The 19,072-nt window shown below is 54.3% G+C and overlaps 1 protein-coding gene across 3 annotated transcripts; it reads left to right on the plus strand.

Moving 5' to 3' along the window:
- Positions 1-1,152: 1,152 nt before the first annotated feature.
- JDP2 (Jun dimerization protein 2) lies at positions 1,153-19,072 on the plus strand. Of its 3 annotated transcripts, none has more exons than XM_087746966.1 (4): positions 1,153-1,174; positions 12,057-12,280; positions 17,072-17,176; positions 18,028-19,072. In XM_087746966.1, the coding sequence occupies exons 2-4, from the start codon at positions 12,080-12,082 to the stop codon at positions 18,211-18,213; spliced, it is 492 nt and encodes a 163-aa protein (XP_087603092.1). In that variant the 5' UTR covers positions 1,153-1,174; positions 12,057-12,079; the 3' UTR covers positions 18,214-19,072. The 3 variants fall into 3 exon arrangements, with proteins under 3 accessions (XP_087603092.1, XP_087603089.1, XP_087603090.1); XM_087746963.1 differs by lacking the exon at positions 1,153-1,174 and adding an exon at positions 1,180-1,316; XM_087746964.1 differs by lacking the exon at positions 1,153-1,174 and adding an exon at positions 6,400-7,357.

The following is a 19,072-nucleotide window of genomic DNA, read 5'->3' on the forward strand; positions in this document are numbered from 1 at the left end:
GAGCAACCAGTATCTGTGGCAGGTACAGCATGGCCCTGCGGCTGTGCAGAGCTTTGCTTCCCAGAACGGTTTGGCAGATGCAGGTGGGAAGAGGCCAATGTTAGACAGAAGAAGGAAGGAGACAATTCAAATCCATGCAAACAAGTTATCAGGAAGGCCCCAGTCCACCAGCTGCTCCCCCATCTCCACCTGACATCATGATGCTAGAGCACGGGGCACCGTGAGCGTGCCTGTGCCTCAGGCAGCGTCCCTCCTGGGACGTCCCAGTGATGCCAAGGGAAGAAGACCAAAGCAGCTGGGCAGGGGAGCCTTGAACCCCTCTGCTTCCTCCTGGCTCCTCTCCATCCCAGTCAAAGTGCTAGCGGAGCTGGGGCTGACAGCCCTTGACCCGTGTATGGGGGAGACAGCATCGTGTGGGGTGTGAGCTGGCTGGGCTGGGGTGGGATGAGATGAGAAGGAGCTCGCTTCGCTTCCCACGGGGCAGCAGGATTGCCCTGCAGCCCTCCCTGCCCCTGCCTCTTTGCTGCCCTGGGCGAGGTGGGCTTGGCGCTGGGGAGCCCTGGCCACTCTCTCTGGCCCCTTGCCTCCTTGTTCTCAGGCGCAGGACCGAGGAGCGGGGGGCTCCCCCCAGAGCCTGCCCCTGCGGGCTGCCCCGGGCAGGGCTGCGGCGGCGCCGGGCCGGGTCGAGGGGCTGCACGGGCCGGGGTCCTGGAGTGCGCGGGGGGGCGCGGGGGGGGGGGGGGGGGGGGGAGGGGGGGGGCGCAAACAGGGGCGCGGGGGGCCCGCCGCCGGTCGGGGGGTGCGAGGTGCCGGGGCGCGGAGGGGCCGGGGGTGCCGGCTGCGAGGGCACGGGGGTGCCAAGGGGCGGCGGGTGCGGAGTCGCGGGGTGCAGGATGCGTGCATGCCGGGCTGCGGGGTGCCGGTGCCCCGGCTGGTCCCACCCCTGCGCGGCGCTCCCCGCCCCGCGGCCCCGCTCCCCCGCCCTCCCTGACGTGTGGCGCTGGCAGCCCGGCCGGTTCCGCATTCCCGACCCCTCCCCGCAGCCCAGGGGCCGCTATATAACCGGGGCTGATGCAACCCACCCCGCCGCCCGCCACAGCCTGCGGGAGGCGCGCACCGGGGCGGCGGCGGGGGGCGGCGGCGAGCCAGGGCGCCCCGGCGGCGGCCGGCACCGGTATCGACACCCGGCGGGGCCCGGGGGTCGGGGCAGCGCCGCGCAGCCGGGCGGTGGAGGCGGCGGGGCTGAGCCTGCAGCCCGCGCCCGGCCCCTGCGGCCGGGCCCCGCGGGCACCCCGGCAGCCCGGTCCCCCTGCACGGTGGGTGCGGGCGCGGGCGGGGGGGAAGCGCCGGGCGGGCCGGCATTGCGGCGGGGAGCGGCGGCGGCGGCGGCGGGGGGCTGGGGCGGGGGGCGGCCGGAGGAGCATCCCGGCACCCCGCGGCGGCGGGCGGGGAGGGGGCGCGGGTGCCAGCGGCCGGGCGCACCGCAGCGGGGTGGGGAGACCCTCGGGGGGGGGCGGGCAGAGCCGCCCCGGCGGCTCGGAGCAGGGCTGCCACCCCCGCCGCCAGCGAGGCGCGGGGGCCAGGGCCGCCCGCGGGGGTGCCCGCGGTGTGGTGCTGCCCCCGCGCTGATCCGATCCGCCGCGGGGCCGGCGGGGAGCGGCCTCTCCCCGCTTGCGGTGCCCTCGGCCCGCCGCTTCACCTGCCGGCCGGGCGCGCAGGTGAGGGGTCCCGACTGCCTCCGGCCGCCGTGTTTGCGCCGCGGGGAGCCGGGCTGGCGGTGCGGGGAGCTGAGCCTCCGGCCCGCGGGGCCCTGGGAGGGAAAGGGGCCCTGGAGGTTCCCCCACCGCTCGGTCCCAAGTCCGCTGTAGCAGTCAGGCATGGAGTTGAATGGAAGTTGCATTCTTTTGCACGGTCTGCTCCAGGAGGCACTTTTCTTTTTCCATGGGAGGGAAATAGGTTTGAGAGCAAATTGGGGAAAGGGAGAAATACCAAGAGAGCAAGAGCCACGTTATGTTTCCATTTTCCTTTAATGAAGGCCCTGTGGAGGTGTATTTGAAAACACAGGGTCTCCTATGCCTTCAAGGAGGGTGAGAACACTGTGCTGGCTGGTTCCAGGGCCATATGCAGCGTATGGTGGCCAATGAAACAGGGCCTGGCTCGTTCTCTTGCTTGTCTTGGCAGCCTGCTCCATGGCTTGTATTACCAGCCCTGGAACACAACCACTGCCAAACTGTGTGTGTGTGTGCGTGTGTGTTTGGACTCCGAGAGCTCAGCAGAAACAAATGTTTCTGCAGCTCAGACCAGGATTTCTTAGCGAGTTTCGAGAAAACTTGCATGAAAAACTCTATCTGGAGGCTGTTGCCAGAGCCTGCACTGGGAATTTGCTGGTGAGCGCTTGCGTGGGGACATCTGGGAATGCCAGTCATTGGAGTTCAGATTCTTAGTGTGACTCCTAGTGATTTAAAAAAGCAAAGACCTGCCCATCTGGGGGATGAGTGGGTGGGTGCAGGAGCTGCCGTCCAAACTGTCCTTGTGTCAAGCAGCGATTGGTTGTCCCAGGTTCCTGGGGTCTGGTGGATTAACAAGATCTGCTGAGAGTTAATGTGCAGGTTGCTGCCTCTGTCTCCTCGCTGAGATGCCAATGGATGCTTCTTGCTCTTCTTTGCGGCTGAGCATTGAGTGTTTCCCTCCTTAGAGGATGTGAAGGTCTCTGTGCTGCGGTCCTTGCCAAGGAAGGGTAGATACTCCCTCACACCTCTTGCCTCCTCCTGCCCTCTCCATCTGAGCAATGTGTCCAGCTAGGCTGCTCAAGCGCAGGCAGCGCTGAGCATCTGCTCTGTGGTCTCCTTCCCCGTGCTAGTGTTTGCTACTTCAGCTGCATTGCCTGGGCCAGGTACTTGGCACCACTCAGTGTCTTGAGTGTGAAGCTGTTGAGAGGCTCTTTTCACTGCAGTAGGCTGTTCCTGGTGGGCCTGGCCCCAAGAGCGAGGGAGGCAGAGCCATGGTGTGTGGCATGGACCCCTTGCCAGCCTGCATGTGTTCTGCAGTGCCAGTGCAGCAAGGAGGGGGCATGGCAAACCTGATGCCATCTGCCTTTAGCTGCTTGCATGGATTTCTCAGTTGCTTGGACTGTCCAGAGTATCAATCCAAACATTGCAGGCTATTTTAACATGCAGCCAGGGAGCTGAAGGTCCATATGGGCCTCTCAGCTGAGCAGGGCTGTTGCAAACTAGCCAGAGCTGGTCTTTATATGGATTAGAGGTCTTTGTGGATGACCCTGGCATTCAGGGCATAATTTTGAGGAGTTTACAGGGGGGGGCCTCTCAACTATAAGGCCATCCTTGGCTCCTGAGGGCAGAGCTCTGTGCCGGAGGAGGGTTGTCTTCTTGAAGAAGATTCCAGCCCTGACCACATGTGGTCATGGAAGGTCCTGGGGGATTTCAACAAGTCAGTCGTTAACCTCAGTGTCTGAGCTGCAGCCTGGCTCAGACCAGGATATTCCTTCCTTCCCAAATCCCTTTGAACTGCTTTAGGCAGAAATAGGATAGCTTTCACCTTCCTGCTCTGGACTGCTGTCCAGTGGGTGATACAGCATTATTCAATGTCTGCCACAAATAATTAATTGCCATTTCTAATAATAATACTACTGTGGTAATGAATTGCATTTTTTTGCAATTGTTGCAATTAATTATGGCAATAGAGGAGCCTTGCTATGCTAGGTGCTGTACAAAACCCTGCTGTCACAGGTTGCTTACAAGTCAATCACTGCATTGCAGTGGTGGGGGCAGTGTAATGCTAAACTAGAGCTTTTTACTACCCTGTGAAGGTATGAAGGAAAATGCTCAGGGAACAAGAAGCACTGTGAGCTGACTGATTTGCTAATGGCAAAGAGGGGTTTATTTCTAAAACTGAGGACTGGAGGACCGTTACCCCCCTCCTCATAACCAGGATAAGGAGTCAAAGCATCGGACAGGCTGGTGTGGGGGCCTGATCGGGGGACTCAGCTGGGTGGGGGCTGCAAAACTGCACTTCTGCTAAGGAGAGGCTGCCTGTGAGTGCAGTGTAGGAGCTGCATGCCTCCCTGATGGAGAAGAGGAGGGAGGCAGCAAGGCTCTCTGCATTCCTGTTTTCGGAAAACTTTTCACCTTCTGTCTGTGAATGACTCGGATGTTCCTCCTGCCATCTGTGTGAAACTAGATGTACAGGGCTGAGCCAGACCCACTCAAGAAATGGGTTTAGACTTCCATCTCCTGAGGAACTGTCCTTCACAGCTCCTTCCTCTCGTTAGCCTCGTGGTCCTGCAGTCCACTCACTGGAGCTCGGGAGTTTGCGATGGGACATTATTTGTAAGGGTGTCCACAAATCCTGCAGCTGCTCTTCCACCACGTGGGGTTGCCTGTGGGAGGAAGGGAACAGCAAGGGCAGCAGCTGGAGGCCTCTGTGGGAAGGGCACAGATGCTTCTTTGGCCCTGCAAACCCAGGACCTGGTTGCAGGAGCTGTCTCTCCCTCTTGGGATGGAAGTGGAGTGTGGAGGTAGTGAGGTACTAGATGTCTAGCCTACAGAGGTGGCATGCTGCAGCTCAGTGAACCTGGCAAGCCATGCTGTGATCGTGCCTTAAACTGCCCTTTAAATAAAGGGGAATCTCCCTGAATGCTGTATAACACTAAGTAATGTTAGGTCCTTGGTAAAGAGGGGGCATGCACAGTTTTATCCCAGTGGGTGTCACTGCAGCTCTTCAGTACACTACAGGTGGTGGGTTCCTCTACATCAACAGGTTCAGCAGATGAATGAATGTGCAGTGGCTGTTGTTAAAGTCCATGTTTGCCAGCACTAGTGCATGGGTATCGGAAAAGACCTGTTACAACCAAGGGGCTTGACTGCTGCTGTGTTCTGATGGTTGGCAAATAACTTTGATACTGATCAGTGTGGCCTCTGGCACTGCAAGTTACTGCTGTTGACAATACAGACCAGAAGTAGCTAGACAGGAGATGGGGTGACCTGCTGTAAGGTACCGCTTGCAACTAGATGCATCACGTGCATCTGGAGCAGATAACAGTTGCCTGGGAATGGGAAAGTAGCACATTTTGGTCAACAGAAGAAAACTGTAATTGCATGGTTAGGTACTCGTGGCACTGGGAATATGGGGTAGTGGCTTTCGGCCTTCAGCTTCATCATGCTTAACTTGGCACTCATTGGGGGCTGAACATTGAAGTGGAAGAAGGTCTGTAGGCTCCAGTGACCCTCAGCACCCTGTGGTCTCCCCAGCTGGGAGAGTCCAGATATAAAACAGCAAGTGGGTGTGTGCTTCAGAGAATGAATGATAGCCAGCTGCTCTGTCTTTGTTTAGGAAGTCACATTCTGGGGGCATGAGAAGTTGGGCATGTCAGGAAAGGGCTTTCGTATAAATCATCCTTCTGCCAACAGAAGGAACCAGGAAGATGCAATGTAGGACATACAGACTGAGCAAACTTGATAGCCAGGAGCTAAAAAAAGGAGGGGAAAAAAATAACAATAAAGCCATAGTAAAATCTAAGGAACCAGGAGTTGCTTCTCATGGATGGTAATGCTACTTCTGATCTCCAAAGCAGAGCTATTGCCTGTTGGCCAGGAGCAGATGAAAGGCCGATTGCTTTGACTTAGGCGCTCCAAGACAGTATATACAAATGGCAATAGTATGTTAAGTGCTAACACGCTGATGAAGAGATCAAAGATTGCTTGTATGGTGGCTTGCAGACTTTGGCAGTGCTCCGATGCATGGCAGTTGACAAGTAGTGGCAGGCACCCAGGTCGAGCCTGGAGTGAGAGAACAACAGGCAAGCACAGCCTTGGTTCTGCAGGCGGCATGGAGAAGGGCTGGTAGGACAGACTTTGCCTTAACATGGGCAAAAGAGAAACATGCTGGTATTTACAGAGTGTCAGAATCTGCTGGCTGGCAATATTAGGTGCTAGACTGGCTCTCTGAGCATCAGAAGGGTACTTGGATCAACCATTGCAGATGTCAGAGCTTGTAAAATAGCTTATGTTGGAAGTAACTGTGATTTATAGACAGCAAAATTGAAAATAAGGTTGCAAGCAGCCCTTACTCTTGCCAAGGAAGCTGACAGCAGAGATAAGACAGTAATGGCAATTTAAATTTAAGTGTGACTGTCAAAGCCTGCTTTGGGATGTTGTGGTCCTCTCTGCATGATGATGCACACACAGCAGCAACTGCATTGGGTTTATAAAGAAGCAAACAGCACCTCTGGATAAGTGAGGATGAATAGGATGGTCCTGGGGGAACAGTGGATACAAACTAAGGCAGGTTCTGCACAGGGAAATGAATGTATGATTTCAACACAGGTAGGCATTCCTGTGCCAGTTTTAGTCTGTGGGTAAGAATAGCACTGAAGAGGTGGCAGGAGGGGTGTCAGTACGGGCTAGCAACCGGAGTACAAGCCCCCGGGGATGCTGAGTTACGTGGATTATGCCTGCGCACGTTAGATTTATGACGTAACTGCTGTGCAAACACCATCTCCTTCAAAAAAACCCAAACAAACCAAAAAGAGTCCCCAGAAAAAGCAGCAGCAAAATGAGTATGGGAAGGACAAAGAAAAAAAAACCAAACCACAAAACCCAAGCAAATGAAGATTAGAACTGCCAGAGAAAGAATAGGAGGGTATGCAGGGACAGTGTCACTGAGGAGACTGAGCAACTGTATGGGACAGTGACAGCTCGGTAAAGCTTCTTCCTGCTAGGCTGTGGGCTCCAGAGGATAACAGATCCCGGCAATAGGAGAAAAACTGAGTAATGGGCACTGCCTTTAAGAAATATTAAATCAACCAGTGTCACAGACTGTTGACCATAAGGACATAATTGGGGGACAAAGCACAGAAACACTTGTCACTGATGGGAAAGATGCAGCAACACCATGGTGAGCAAAGGAAACTCTAGCATTGTCAGCTCTTGGGGGATGAGACTGCTGATAAAATAACTGCGCTTGACCTGAGGTTGACTGAGACCACAACAAGAACAGTGCCAAAGCAAGGATGCAAAAGTGACTGCAATAATTAGGAGGGTTTACAGACATTTCGGCAAGAGGTCAAGTCTTGTGTTACAGCATTTTAACCAGAACAAGGGGAGTGTAGAGGCAAAGCTAAGGAAATACAAACTGAATTTTGACCCGTGAAATCATGTGTTGACCAGACTTTTGCTATAAGGATAGTTACTGAAGAGAGCGTTGAATGACACAAGCTGCTCATCACTGAACTGAAGTTTGAAGAAAGCCTTCTCTGTCTCCTAATTCACTCTGGAGCATCTTGATGTCGTGGCATGAAATGATGAATAGCATCAGTGCAGAAGACACAGCTACGGCGAAGGTAAACTCAAGCAGCTGGTGTCACGCAGATCCCAGTGTCAGATGTAAGACTGCACATTCTCTTTCCCCGTGCTGCTTTGCTTTGCTGTTGGCTTCATTATGTGAAAAAGCATAGCTGATACAATGCAGGAATTGTGTGGTTCAGCAGCAGGACACCAGAAAGCTAGGTTTTACTGAAGACACGTTTCTCAGCTTGTGTAAGGAGACACTGAAAGACTGCCTGGCATTGAGGAAAAAAGACTCTGTTAATAATCGGTTTATGAAAAGAAAAAATCTAATAAGAATCTCGGCTAAAGCACTGTGTTAGAAAGTGAAGGAATACAGAGGTGAGTTGGTTCATGTGCCTTAGAAATAACATACACTGCGAGGGAATATCCAGAAAGGAATTAGGAATTGGCAAGGCACCAGCTGTATTCACCCCATCCAGCAAGACATGGCTTTTGAAAAACTGCAACTTAAAGGTCAAACTCAGATCTTGAACTTCAAAGTTATTTCTGCTCTACCATGCAGACGTGGTAAATATGCTGGAGCTATAGGCAGGCATGTCAGTGTCTTCCAGGGTAACGGCCTCGGGAAGAAGACCAAAGTATTAAATAGAATTACATGCCTTGGCTTTTTTGACACAGTCAAAGTACAACTTCTTACCTCTAGCGTTAACCAGAAAAGAAGGTGAAAGTATCTGGGATTTGGGAGGAAAGGAAAGCCTCTCTTACAGGAGGAAGAGGCAAAAGGAGTGGAACAAGAGAGTCCCTCTGATCAGCAGGGAGCGACAGTGCCTGGGGCTGAGGGGCATGGAGGGCTGGGCGGGATGATCTGTCACTGCAGCCCTGCTCTGCAGAGAGGGACAGTGTCTCTCCTCGTTCCCTTCTTATTTCCATGGTTATAGCCCTGCTGGGAATGGTTTTGTGTTCCTCTCCAAGGTCTAACTCAGCTTGACTCTTGGCAGTTCTCAATGTACTCCTGAGCTTCCTGACCCCTGAGCAAGATCTCACTTGTAGAAGTCACTTTGCTCCTTCCCACCTAGTTCTCAACTCATCTTAATGTGCGGGTTCATGTTCTTCCAGGTGGCTCCTGGTGCTTTGCTTTGAACAGCTTTAGATTTAGTTTGTGCTGATGCAGGTGTGATGTGAGCTTTGGCAGTGCAGTCCCTGGATCCAGGATAAGTTTTTAGAGCATGTTAGGTATTGGGCCAGCTCCTTCACTCCAACCTGTGCCTGATGTCACACTGGTATGGAGGCTATTTCATGGCACGTTAAGCTACCAGATCAAAGAGGTAGAGTGAAAAGGCGGGCCAGAGAAAACACAATGTTTTCTCAAATCTTTAGCCAGTTGTCCTCGGGGATTTACCCCAGGCTCAGGAGTGCAGGGGAGTGATCAGGAGCCACGTAGTCCCACAGTCTGGAGAACAGATTTCTCCTCCCTCCTTATTTCATAAATTGCAGTGACCCTGAATTCGGTTTAGCTGAGGACCTGGACTGTCCAGCCCAGTGCCTGGGTGCTGTCAGCTTGCATGTCGTGATGGAAGACAACAAATTAAAACCAGGTCTCCCAAGTCTGGAATGGATTTAGGCATCCAGTGCTGGGCTCAAGTCAGTTCCCAGCCTGAAGCCTGTGAAAGAGTGGGTCAGGACTCCAAATCAGTGTGCGCCATAGCAGCTCACATGTGGTATTTGCAGGACGGAGACTTCAAGAGGGTGTTCGTATACTTTAGCTACTGATATTTTTTTTAAATTGTTTTTATTTTTACTGAAGCCCAAACTGTTCAGGCTGGGGATGGACATCTATGGGATTGCTGTTGAGGGGGTGTGCAGCAGCTGGTCCAGGGTGCGCTGCTTCTTCCCCAGTGCCACAGCATGTCATCTTAGTGGCAGCGGCTGGGAAATGGCTAGTTCTGCAGTACATGCAGCTATCCCAAAATGGTAGACTGAATTTCACTCCATGTGGCTGAGTCCTGTGGCAGTGTGTCCTGGGAAGAGCCTCTGGAGTCACCTCCCCTTTGCCATGCCACCGCACTGACCTGGTGCTTTCCTGCTAGAGAGGGAGGGTCAGTCTCTGAGGAAGATGGGAGGGATTTAGGCACAGTCCCCAAATACCTTTTTGCATTTTTCTGTCTGGAGTGCAGCCTAGGGTAGGATGGTGCCCGGTTTCTGGAGGAGGGAAGCATCTTAGCCATGTGTGGGCCTGAAAGGAAGGGGAGGGACGTAGCATGCAGCTTCAGAGCCCTGCTGTGAGCGGGCATCTCCTGACACCGTACAAGGCAACCCCTGCAGATGTGGAATTACAGCTGTCTGGTTTAGAGATAGCTATGGAAGAATGAATACTTTGGATCCGTTTAGGTCCTTGCAATCTCAATGAGTTGATGTGTAGTCTTTTCTGAGGTCAAGTATCATTACTGAGTGTCTTCTTTCTATTCTGTTACCAAATGGGCAGGAGTCCATTTTGTCAGGTCATTTCACTTTGCTTCAGAAGTGGCTCATCTCTCCTATCTTTCCCATCTTCTCCTTTTCAGGCTTTAATGTCCTTGTGCAGATCATCTTCCCCCAGGCCCAGCTTCTTGCCCCTGCATACCAGCACTGCTGAACATTGGCTTGCTCGCCCCTTTCTGGTCTCTCCTTCTGAAGGATGACTGGAGCAGAGAGCTTGATTCCTGCTCGCCACCTCTTTATACAGTCACGGTCTTGCTGTGTTTGCTTTCCATGCTCTTCCTCAAGTCCCGTTGGTTGCTGCTGCTGTCTGCTGAGCGAACTGTGCCAGGGGACATCTCATGCTGACACCTGGACCTCTTTGGTGGCAGATTAGAGCATATGACAGCTCACAGCATCTTGCAGCTTGTAGGCACCCTCTGATGCAAATCCCCTTGTCCGTCATGCCAGTATGGCTTGCACAGCACCTGTGCTGGGAGCTGTGGAGCTTGCATTAGCCTCTCTATCCTTGACTAACCTGTATGATTGGCTTTCCTTCCCTTCTGCTGCTCATCTCCTGCTCCTTCATGTTAAGAAATATACCAAATAATCTCCTGGGTAAAGAGATGTGCCAGCACCAAGAAATCCTTAACTTCTCTGCTTGTCATGATTAATCCTGTTCAACCTGCTCCCACTGACCCTGTTTAAGCAGGGGGGTTGGACCAGGTGATCTCCAGAGGTCCCTCCCCACCTCAACTGTTCTGTGACTCCGTGATCCGACAGTCCTATCTCACATGCAGCTTTACTCAAGTTTTCAGCCTGGTACTGACATAGATTTGTCACCCCAGGATGGCAAGTGCTGAGCAACTGTGGCAGCTGGCTTGACAATGTGTGTGTGCCTCCAGCCGTACTGCCTGGACCAAAAGTCTGCATTGCCTGTTACCTGGTCTCTCAGCAGCTGAGAGTGGATGCTTTGGAAAGAGCAGGGCAAGTGCATGTTATCTCTCACTTAATGCGCCTCCTTGCTTTGGCAGTCGGTGCTGTCAGAGCTTCCAGGAGTTTGTGCAGACTGATGTGACTGATGGTCCCCTCTTCCATGAGTTGCCCAAATGCTTGTTGAACCCTGCCTTGTGACTGGCTCTAGTGGTTGTGGGAAGCTGCTCAGTGAGGTTTGGGGTCCACTCCAGTAGCCTGTTTCTCTCTCCTGACATCACTGGTTGCTCTCCCTGCTGTGTGGGTGCCTCCTGGCATAGGGGCAGGATGGGGTGGATGCCTGGAGGCTCCTGGAGTGTGCTGGGACCGGTCTGGCTGGGTAGAGCAAGGAGAGCAGTGCACAAGCACTGGGACATGTGGTTGAGTTGAGAGGGGGGCAAAAATGGTTGCTATGTGGACAGAAGTTGACTCTGCATGTTGTAACTGGGTCACTTGTGAGTGTCCCAGGCCAGTTACACAAGCAGGGATGTACTTGTGCTGCAGCCAACAACCACCTGCTCTCGTTGCTTTTTGGCTGATATAACAGCTCCAGCTCTGTGGGCTTCCTATTTTAGGTATAATATTATTTCTGTATCTCTTAGCTGCTTGTTCTTCACGTTTCCTGGTAACTCCCTTTCTTCTGCCTATAAGTGACTTGCCAAAGCTTGTCCTGATCCTATTCTCACTTGTGCTGCAATTTTTTTTCTTTCCTGATAGAAGAAGCCTTTTGCACCTTGCTCCATTTCCCCTCCTCTCCAGCCTTCACTTCCTCATCTCTGTGCTGGGAGATGTTTGTTCAGTGGCAGGTTTTTCTTTTGTGGTTTTATCCCTAGTCCCTGTGTGCCGTGTCGCAGCCCTGACTGGTGGGCTGAGCCTGCCCAGAGGAAATCCAGCCTAAGGCATATTGTGGTTCTCTTTGTGCTGTTTTCTTCTTGTCCTAATAACCTACACCTTAATCAAAACTCAGTTAAGAGCAAACCTTGATCTTCTGCACTGCAGAGAAAGGTGTGCCAAAACCAGTAGTCCATGGGACTGCATCACTGTCATTGCAGTCAGTTCCTGTTCTTCTGGTGCTTTGCTTCTCAGGTCTCTTCCCTTCCTGATCTACACAGCAGTAGTGCATCCTTCCCAGCAGGATTCATATATTTTGGTTTCTATCACCCAGGTTTTGCTTAGTCCATGCCTTTGCCATCCCTGGGGAAGAGCGGCTGCTTTCCCTGGTTCGCACCCTGTTAAGTGATGGGATTGTAGAATAAATTTGGCTTGTACTGTGTTGTGAGGCCTTGTAGCTGGGTTGTAATGGGCTGTGTCTCACTTTCCCTCCAGCCTACGAAGCTGTTTCCCCTGCTATGATGCCAGGGCAGATCCCCGACCCGTCCCTGACGGCCGGCGCGCTGCCTGGGCTTGGCCCCTTGACGGGACTGCCTGGCACAGCTCTGACAGCTGAGGAGCTGAAGTACGCTGACATCCGCAACATTGGGGCCATGATCTCACCGCTCCAGTTCCTGGAGGTGAAGCTTGGGAAGAGACCCCAGCCTGTGAAAAGTGAGGTGAGTCTTGGGGGGCTGCTGGCTGCAGATGGCCCTGCAGGGGCCATTGCCTGCACCTGCCTGGGTTTCTCTCCTGCCTGTGCCTGCGTTTCCTGCCAGGGTGGCCAGCAACGTGTTTTATAAGCGTGTCACGCTGCCTCATTGGTGATGTGCACGCGTGTTGGCAGCTGCTCTACTGGCTGCCTTTTCCCTGTGCCTGAATTTCTGTCCCTGAGGCATGGGCTGGGAGTGGTGGCCTTGGTGTCCCAGACCTGACCGGTCCCACGCAGCCATTGGCAGCTGGCTGAACTCAAACCCTGCCTGCAGAGTAGGGTCTGGCGCAGCCAGTGTGTCCCTAGGTTGGGGCACGCACCCAAAGGAGAAGCTGCGCAGCCTGTCAGAGGGCTTGCGCGATGCTTTCATCCCATCTCCGGTGCCAACGAGCCCTTGGTGCTGCTGGCGTTGGCATTGCCTTTCCCACAGGGACGAGGTGCGTGGGTGAGCAGTGCTGAGCGGCAGCGGTGACTCAGCTTGTGCTGCAGGCGCTGCTGGCTGGGCTGCTCCTGCCTGGCTGCTCGGGGGGGGCTGGCTTTACCTCAGGGCTCCTGGGACAGGGAAGGTGGATGGCTTCTGCTCGGTACCGCAGTCTGGCATGTCAGAACCAGGCTGCAGAGACTCGCGAGACACTTGCACAGTGTTTCCCTTGTATGGTTGTCTCTCTTGTGTTCGTTGTCCAGTCTGACTCCTTGACCCTTGCTGTACTGGTGGTGAGTGTTTGCACCTCCCGCTGCCTGCAGACAGAGCTGGGAACCCATCAGTTCAGAGGCCCTGTGTTGGTGAGGGTGGTGGCTGCTGTCAGAAGGTCTGATAAACAATCCTTCTAAACAGTGCATTTCCTCCTGCGTGAGGATACTTCAGATGATGCTGTGTGAGGATGGGGTGATGTGCATTCTCTGGAGACATCAGCAAGGAGGTGTTAGATGTGAAAAGCTGCCTGTGATGACCTATGAGCTGAAGGGGGTAAAACATCAGTTCCAGGGAGCAGCCTGCTCTCCAAATGGTGCTGACACTTGGTTTGGCCCAACTCTTATGGCAAAAGCTCAGCAGCACCCAGGCTCACCTGTGGGGAAGATGCCTCTTCCTTCCCCCCCAGCCCCTTGCGGTGGACTCCTGCGGTGAGAACTGGTGTGATGGAGTCTGCCTGATCACCTTGCACAGGAGCTCTGTGCCCATGGGGGTATCTAATCAGCTCATGCAGCATCCCATGGAGCTCACCTGGGGAAGGACTGGGCAGCTCTGCAATGGCAGCAGCTGAGGCTCGGATGCTGTGGGAGGCCATCAGAAGGGCCTGGGGGATGCTAATGGCTTTGGTCCCTCTGTGGGCAAAGCAGTCGTGGGTTGGCAGCTGAAGCCAAATGCTGTCCCAGGCTCTTGGCCTGGGTATCATGCAGCAAACAGGGTGCAAGGCCTACCTTGCTTCATGGGTTGGGGAAGAAAGAGAGAGTCTGTAGCTGTGCTGTCTTTCCTGGGCACAGCTTTTTTCCTGCGGCATCTTGGGCATCTCCAAGCTGGCACTGCAACAGCCACTTTTGCTCGGTGGGCATGGGGATGTGATCTCACTGGCCTCTGTGTAACAGGGACAGGGCAGCTCTGCCCCACAGCAGGTACTGGAAATGTCAAGTGTCCTCTGAGCCAGTTGTTGAGACACCATGTGGAGGAAAGGTAAGGGGGAAATCCACTGGCAGCCCCTGCACAGCCACCTTCCCTGCAGCCGGTTCCTCCCCTGCGAGGCCTATGAAGCTGAGGAGTTGAGGACAGCAAATGGAGCTGCCCCTGGCACAGGCTTTGCAGCTGGGGGAGCTGAAGCAGTAGCTACTTATCCCATGACTAGCCAAGAAGCTGCCCACGCATAATTTTGCAATGCAGCCTGCAGCTGCTTTCCTCTTGGAGGGAGCCGGAGCCCAGGGATGCAGGGTACTGGCATGCCATGCTCTGTGTGGCGCCTGAGAGGGCAGGCTGCTCCCTGCGAGCTGGGGCACAGGCAGCTTACTCTGCTGTGCTGGGAGGACCAGCATCTCCCGGCACTGGGGTGTTTGTCCCCGGGAGTGTGCACAAAACCCACCCAGTGGGTGCTGGCTTCCCTGCAGGGTGCTGGACAGCCCCGCTGGACAGGCTGCCCTCTTCTTGGGGCAGCTGGAGCCACGTGCTGCCTGGCTCCTCTGCCATCGAAACCTGCCTGGGGTGCTCCCTCTGGGACAGAGCCCTGCCCCTCAGGCTGACCACCTCGGTCCCTGATGCTGCTGACTGAAGCGATTCAGGAGGCAACCCCAGACCTTCTACCCGCAGGGCTCCCCTGGTGACTGTCTACTGAAACATGCTATGGGGTGATACACTATCACTGTCCCTTGTGCCTCTGAGTAGTCCTAACCCCCAGCAACAGGGCCATGTCACCTTTTTGAACTGAAACTAAGCAGAAGCGGAGAAGGGGAAACCTGCTTTCTTCAAGTTACAGAAGCTGTGGTGAAAAAGCAGAGTCAAGAGTTCAAGCTGCTGCTGTCTGTGCTGAGCCCCGCTCCTTGAGCATCTGTACCCCACCTAAAGGACATGGCCCTTTGCTGGGCCCTCTCTCGGGTGGAGGGGAAGCTGAAGGGGACAGGGACAGGTCACTTATTCTTTGATTCTCACTGAATGGAGCAACAGGGCATGGAAATGTGTCAGGCGGTTCCCAGGGATACTGTGAGCCTTGTGCGGTCACTGTTTGCTCTTCCAGTTCCTATTACAACCCAAGATGTACTTTGCAGGAAAGTTTGGGGTGTGTTTCTTGAGCTTTGGAGCTGTAAGCACATCCCCTCTCCGCACCCTCCTAATAATCCTTGAACTAAAAGGCCAAGAAGCTATCTAAGGGGAGATGAGTGGTTGGTAAATGCATGGAGGGGAGTGGTGGCTACCCTGATGTCCACCTCATCTTAAACTCTGCGTGGAAATTTTGTAAGAGCTGCTTGTGCCTTTGCTGTGAGGTATCCTGGTCCTGCCAGGAGGAAAAGGCAGCAGAATGTGGAGTCAGAGCCTTCCTGGTCACTTCTGCTAATGCTTGCCACATCTGAGTTACATGGGTGTAGTGAGAGCTGGCCATTTCTAACTGGACTTGGGGACATCAGTGCAGTTCCCATCCTGGTTCTGCCAAGTGTGGTGCATGATGCCCCATGGCACTGCCTTGGCAAAGGAATAGTGGTGGCCGGACACTATGGAAGTCTGTGCATAGCTTGCGCTGACTTTGCTTAATATTTTAGCCCCAGCTAAAATAGCAACTTCGGTATAACGCTTGGGAAGTAAGGTAGAGAAGATGCAAAAGCTATTAGTGCTATAAAACTTGGACATTGTCTTCTAAAGCATGCTACATGCTGCATGTGGGACATGCAGATTACTTAAGGTACCCCTTCACCTTAACTCTGCTGAGTCAATGTTTCATCCTGTCCTTGCACATCACATTGAGATGCTTTGATTAGTGAGCTTTGGACTCGGTGAATGTTAGCAGCGTGCGCAGTTGGCTGTGGATGATGGCACCTGCGGCTTTCATTTCCTACAGTCACCACTGGTGTACCTGTGTGGGGGGTAATCTGGTGGCCCCCCACTCTCGCCACCACTTCGTGGCCTTGGCATTGGGAATCTCTGACTTTCCTTTTGAGGTGAGTAAGCCCAGGCGCTAGAGCAACAAGACTGTTCAGATGGTGTGTGCTGCGAGAGGCTCGTCTGGGAGATGTGTCCCTCGACCACACTGACTTGGGGAGGTAGGAAGGGAAGCGTGTGGCTGCCTTCTCAGACTGGAGCTGCCCTTAGAGCAGGTGCAAACAGGCAGTGGAAGTGCTCATAAAGCAAATGTTGCTGCCACCGCATTTGAAAAGATGCGTGCTGTCAGGTATCAGTTGATAGGAATGATGCAGTTCAGTCTGACATCTCAAATTCCAGAGTCCCAGGCCAAATGTGGGTGAAGGCACGGGGGACTTTACCTTCCCTAGCCATGCTACAAAGTGCAGCCCAGATGCTGACTTCGCAGGGCTTTCCAGCACTCGGATTTTTCTTGAAGCAGCTGGTTTTGGTTCTCAGATGTAAGCATGCCATAGGCCATTTACACAGGCTTTGTAGTAAATATCCCTAAATACTTTGATTATGGGTTTCTAACCCATAGGGCTTATTGGCCTGGCCTGTGTGGTTTGAGTCAGACAGCACAGAGCAACCGAGTCATGGCAAGCAGCGCAGGCACTGCTGTGTCCTGCTTCTTTACAGGGGATGCAGGACCTGTCCCCACCTTCCATGGTGGCCCTGTGACTTGGGCAGCACTGAAGCTGCAGCAGGCAGTCCCGTGTATTGGAAGTGGGGGAATAGCCAGGCCCAGCTGGGGGATCTTTCGGGTTTCTCTGCCTCTCGCCCTTGGCTGCTTGTGTGATGCTTTGAATGACTGTGCTCACAGAGCTGTGCCTGTAGGTGTCTGTGTGACAAACTGTGCCTGTCTGTGGGATGGGGCTCTATTCCCCTTGTCTCTGCCCTCTCTCAGGGAGGGAGCAGCCCTGTCCCCTGCCAGCCAGGTCCCCAGCTGTGGATACCACACTGGTCTCCCTCCCCGTGTCGCCACAGAGTGGAGTTAGAGGCCATGGCAGCAGCATGGCTGGTTCCTGGTGAGGACTAGACCACGTTGCTGGTGGCCACTGGCATGGGTGGCTGCCACCCCTCTCCTTGCCCTGCCACGGATGGGGCTGCCATGTGCTCACCCCTACCCCTGCTGGCTCTGACCTGGGCTTTTCTGTCTTGTTGCAGCTGGACGAGGAAGAGGAGAGAAGGAAAAGGCGCCGGGAGAAAAACAAAGTAGCAGCAGCGCGATGTCGTAACAAGAAGAAGGAGAGGACGGAGTTCTTGCAGCGGGTGGGTGCCCTGATCTGTCCCAGGGTGCAGCGGGGACCTTGGTGTGCCCCAGCTGCAGGCAATGCTCCCTCCTGAACTGCCCCTCTGCCTCCCCTTGCTCCTGCCCTTCTCTGGGAAAATACAGGCCCGCTGCCTCCCTTTCCACGAGGCTGTGAAGGTGGTGGCTGTATACGTGCTCAGGCAGAGCTCACAGGCATCTTTGTGCCCGTGGTACCAAGGATAGAGAGGGCTGGAGGTGGGCTCTGGGCTTAGGGGAGAGAGGGCTGATTGTGTTCCTGCCTCCTGGAGCAGGAGCACCTGTGGGAGTGTGGCACAGGACAGGGGCCAACAGTGTGCTGGCCCCTTGCCCAAATTCCTGAAGGTTTCCCTGCTCAGAGGCCAGATGCCCTCTCACTTGTGACCCCAAGGCAGAAAAACTCTCACAGCACCTTGCTGCTTTTCTGCAAGGGGTGGTGGGACACGGGCAACTGACAGAGCGGGGGACAAGGAGCCATTTCACAAGGGCAGATCCTTGCAGATGAAGGGTGACAATTTACATGTGGGTTTGTTTCCAAACACCCTTCCAGACCATAGAAAGCAGCCAGGCAGGGGTTTTGCTGGGGTGCAGCAGAGACCTGTCCTAGGAGGTGGCTGTGTATTTCCTCACGATGGCACTAGGTAATGCAAGGCAGCGGGGCTGGGGATGAACTGCCTGCAGGGACCTGGTGCCTTGCCAGGTCTTCAGGCTGCTCCTGTGCTGTAGGGGCTGAGGGGCAGCACTGAGCAGAGATGGCCTGTTGGCTGAATTGTTTGTCCTTATATCTTGTCCTGTTGGAGTAAACTCACATGTGGTTGTGTTACTGTCCTGGTAGGAGTCCGAGCGTCTAGAGCTCATGAACGCTGAGCTGAAGGCCCAGATAGAAGAGCTGAAACAGGAGAGGCAGCAGCTGATCCTGATGCTGAATCGGCACCGTCCCACCTGCATCGTGCGGACAGACAGCATCAAGACGCCCGAGAGCGAAGCCAACCCGCTGCTGGAGCAGCTAGAGAAGAAGTGAAGGTGGCACTGGGCCAGGAGGAGGAGACAGTGGCGCAGGGTCTTCTAGGGTCTCTAATGTATGTACTGTATGAAGAACTGTGCACCCAGGCCTGGTGCAGCCAGGACCCAGTGGGCTTCCTTGGGAACTATGGACCAAACAAATATGGGGACAGAGAAGATCAGGAACCTGTCAACCATGTACTCTGAGGCTGAACCCGGGAGCAGGGCTAGCAGCGCCGGTAAGGGCAACCTCCCTGTGATACCTCATCACGGCCCTTCAGCCTGCTCGCGGCCCCGGGGACCCACGATGCCGCAGCACGTCCCACGAGGACCACGCACTCCGTGGGGAGCAGGGGAGGAGCAGTGGCCGCGCGGTGCCCACCAGCGCCCTGCCCAGAGGCTGCTGCTGCTCCTGGCGCATGCTCCAGAGGGAAACCCGAACCCAAGAACCGCAAACACTTGATGCAGCCCCGTCTGGTGGGCAGGCCTGTCGGGGCTCGGTGGCGCAGGCGCCTCCCACAAGCACACTCTCAGTATAATGTTTACAGCCCAGCTGTTCGTGTCCGCCGTGCTTTTGAATGCACATTTTTACACTTTTTTAAAGTATTTTTTACAAAGTTTTTATACAGCGATCTATATGGATTTATATAATCACTAGATGTGATCCCATAGAAATGTATGTTACGATGGTCTGTTTGTTACAAACACATATGCACAGTTATCTCCATTGTGTTACTTGTCCGGTAGCATCTGGCTCCTTCCCTGGCGTGCTGGGAAGGGGGTCCAAACCGCCCTCCGCAGTGGTGTCGCTACCCTCTCCATCCATGTATGTCCTTCATAATACTCAGTTCTGTATCTCTCAGTAAATGTTACCTTTA

This window comes from Nipponia nippon, unplaced genomic scaffold (assembly GCF_047370975.1).
Source record: "Nipponia nippon isolate SJK-2023a ecotype South Korea unplaced genomic scaffold, ASM4737097v1 scaffold_11, whole genome shotgun sequence".
NCBI lineage: Eukaryota > Metazoa > Chordata > Aves > Pelecaniformes > Threskiornithidae > Nipponia > Nipponia nippon.

What these genes read in the sequence shown, in the direction of transcription:
- JDP2 (XM_087746966.1), top strand. Translation starts at nt 12,080, where the DNA reads ATGATGCCAGGGCAGATCCCCGACCCGTCCCTGACGGCCGGCGCGCTG. An exon ending in CCCAGCCTGTGAAAAGTGAG is followed by an intron (nt 12,281 to 17,071) that starts GTGAGTCTTGGG and finishes GTCTTGTTGCAG; the next exon opens with CTGGACGAGGAAGAGGAGAG. An exon ending in GGACGGAGTTCTTGCAGCGG is followed by an intron (nt 17,177 to 18,027) that starts GTGGGTGCCCTG and finishes CTGTCCTGGTAG; the next exon opens with GAGTCCGAGCGTCTAGAGCT.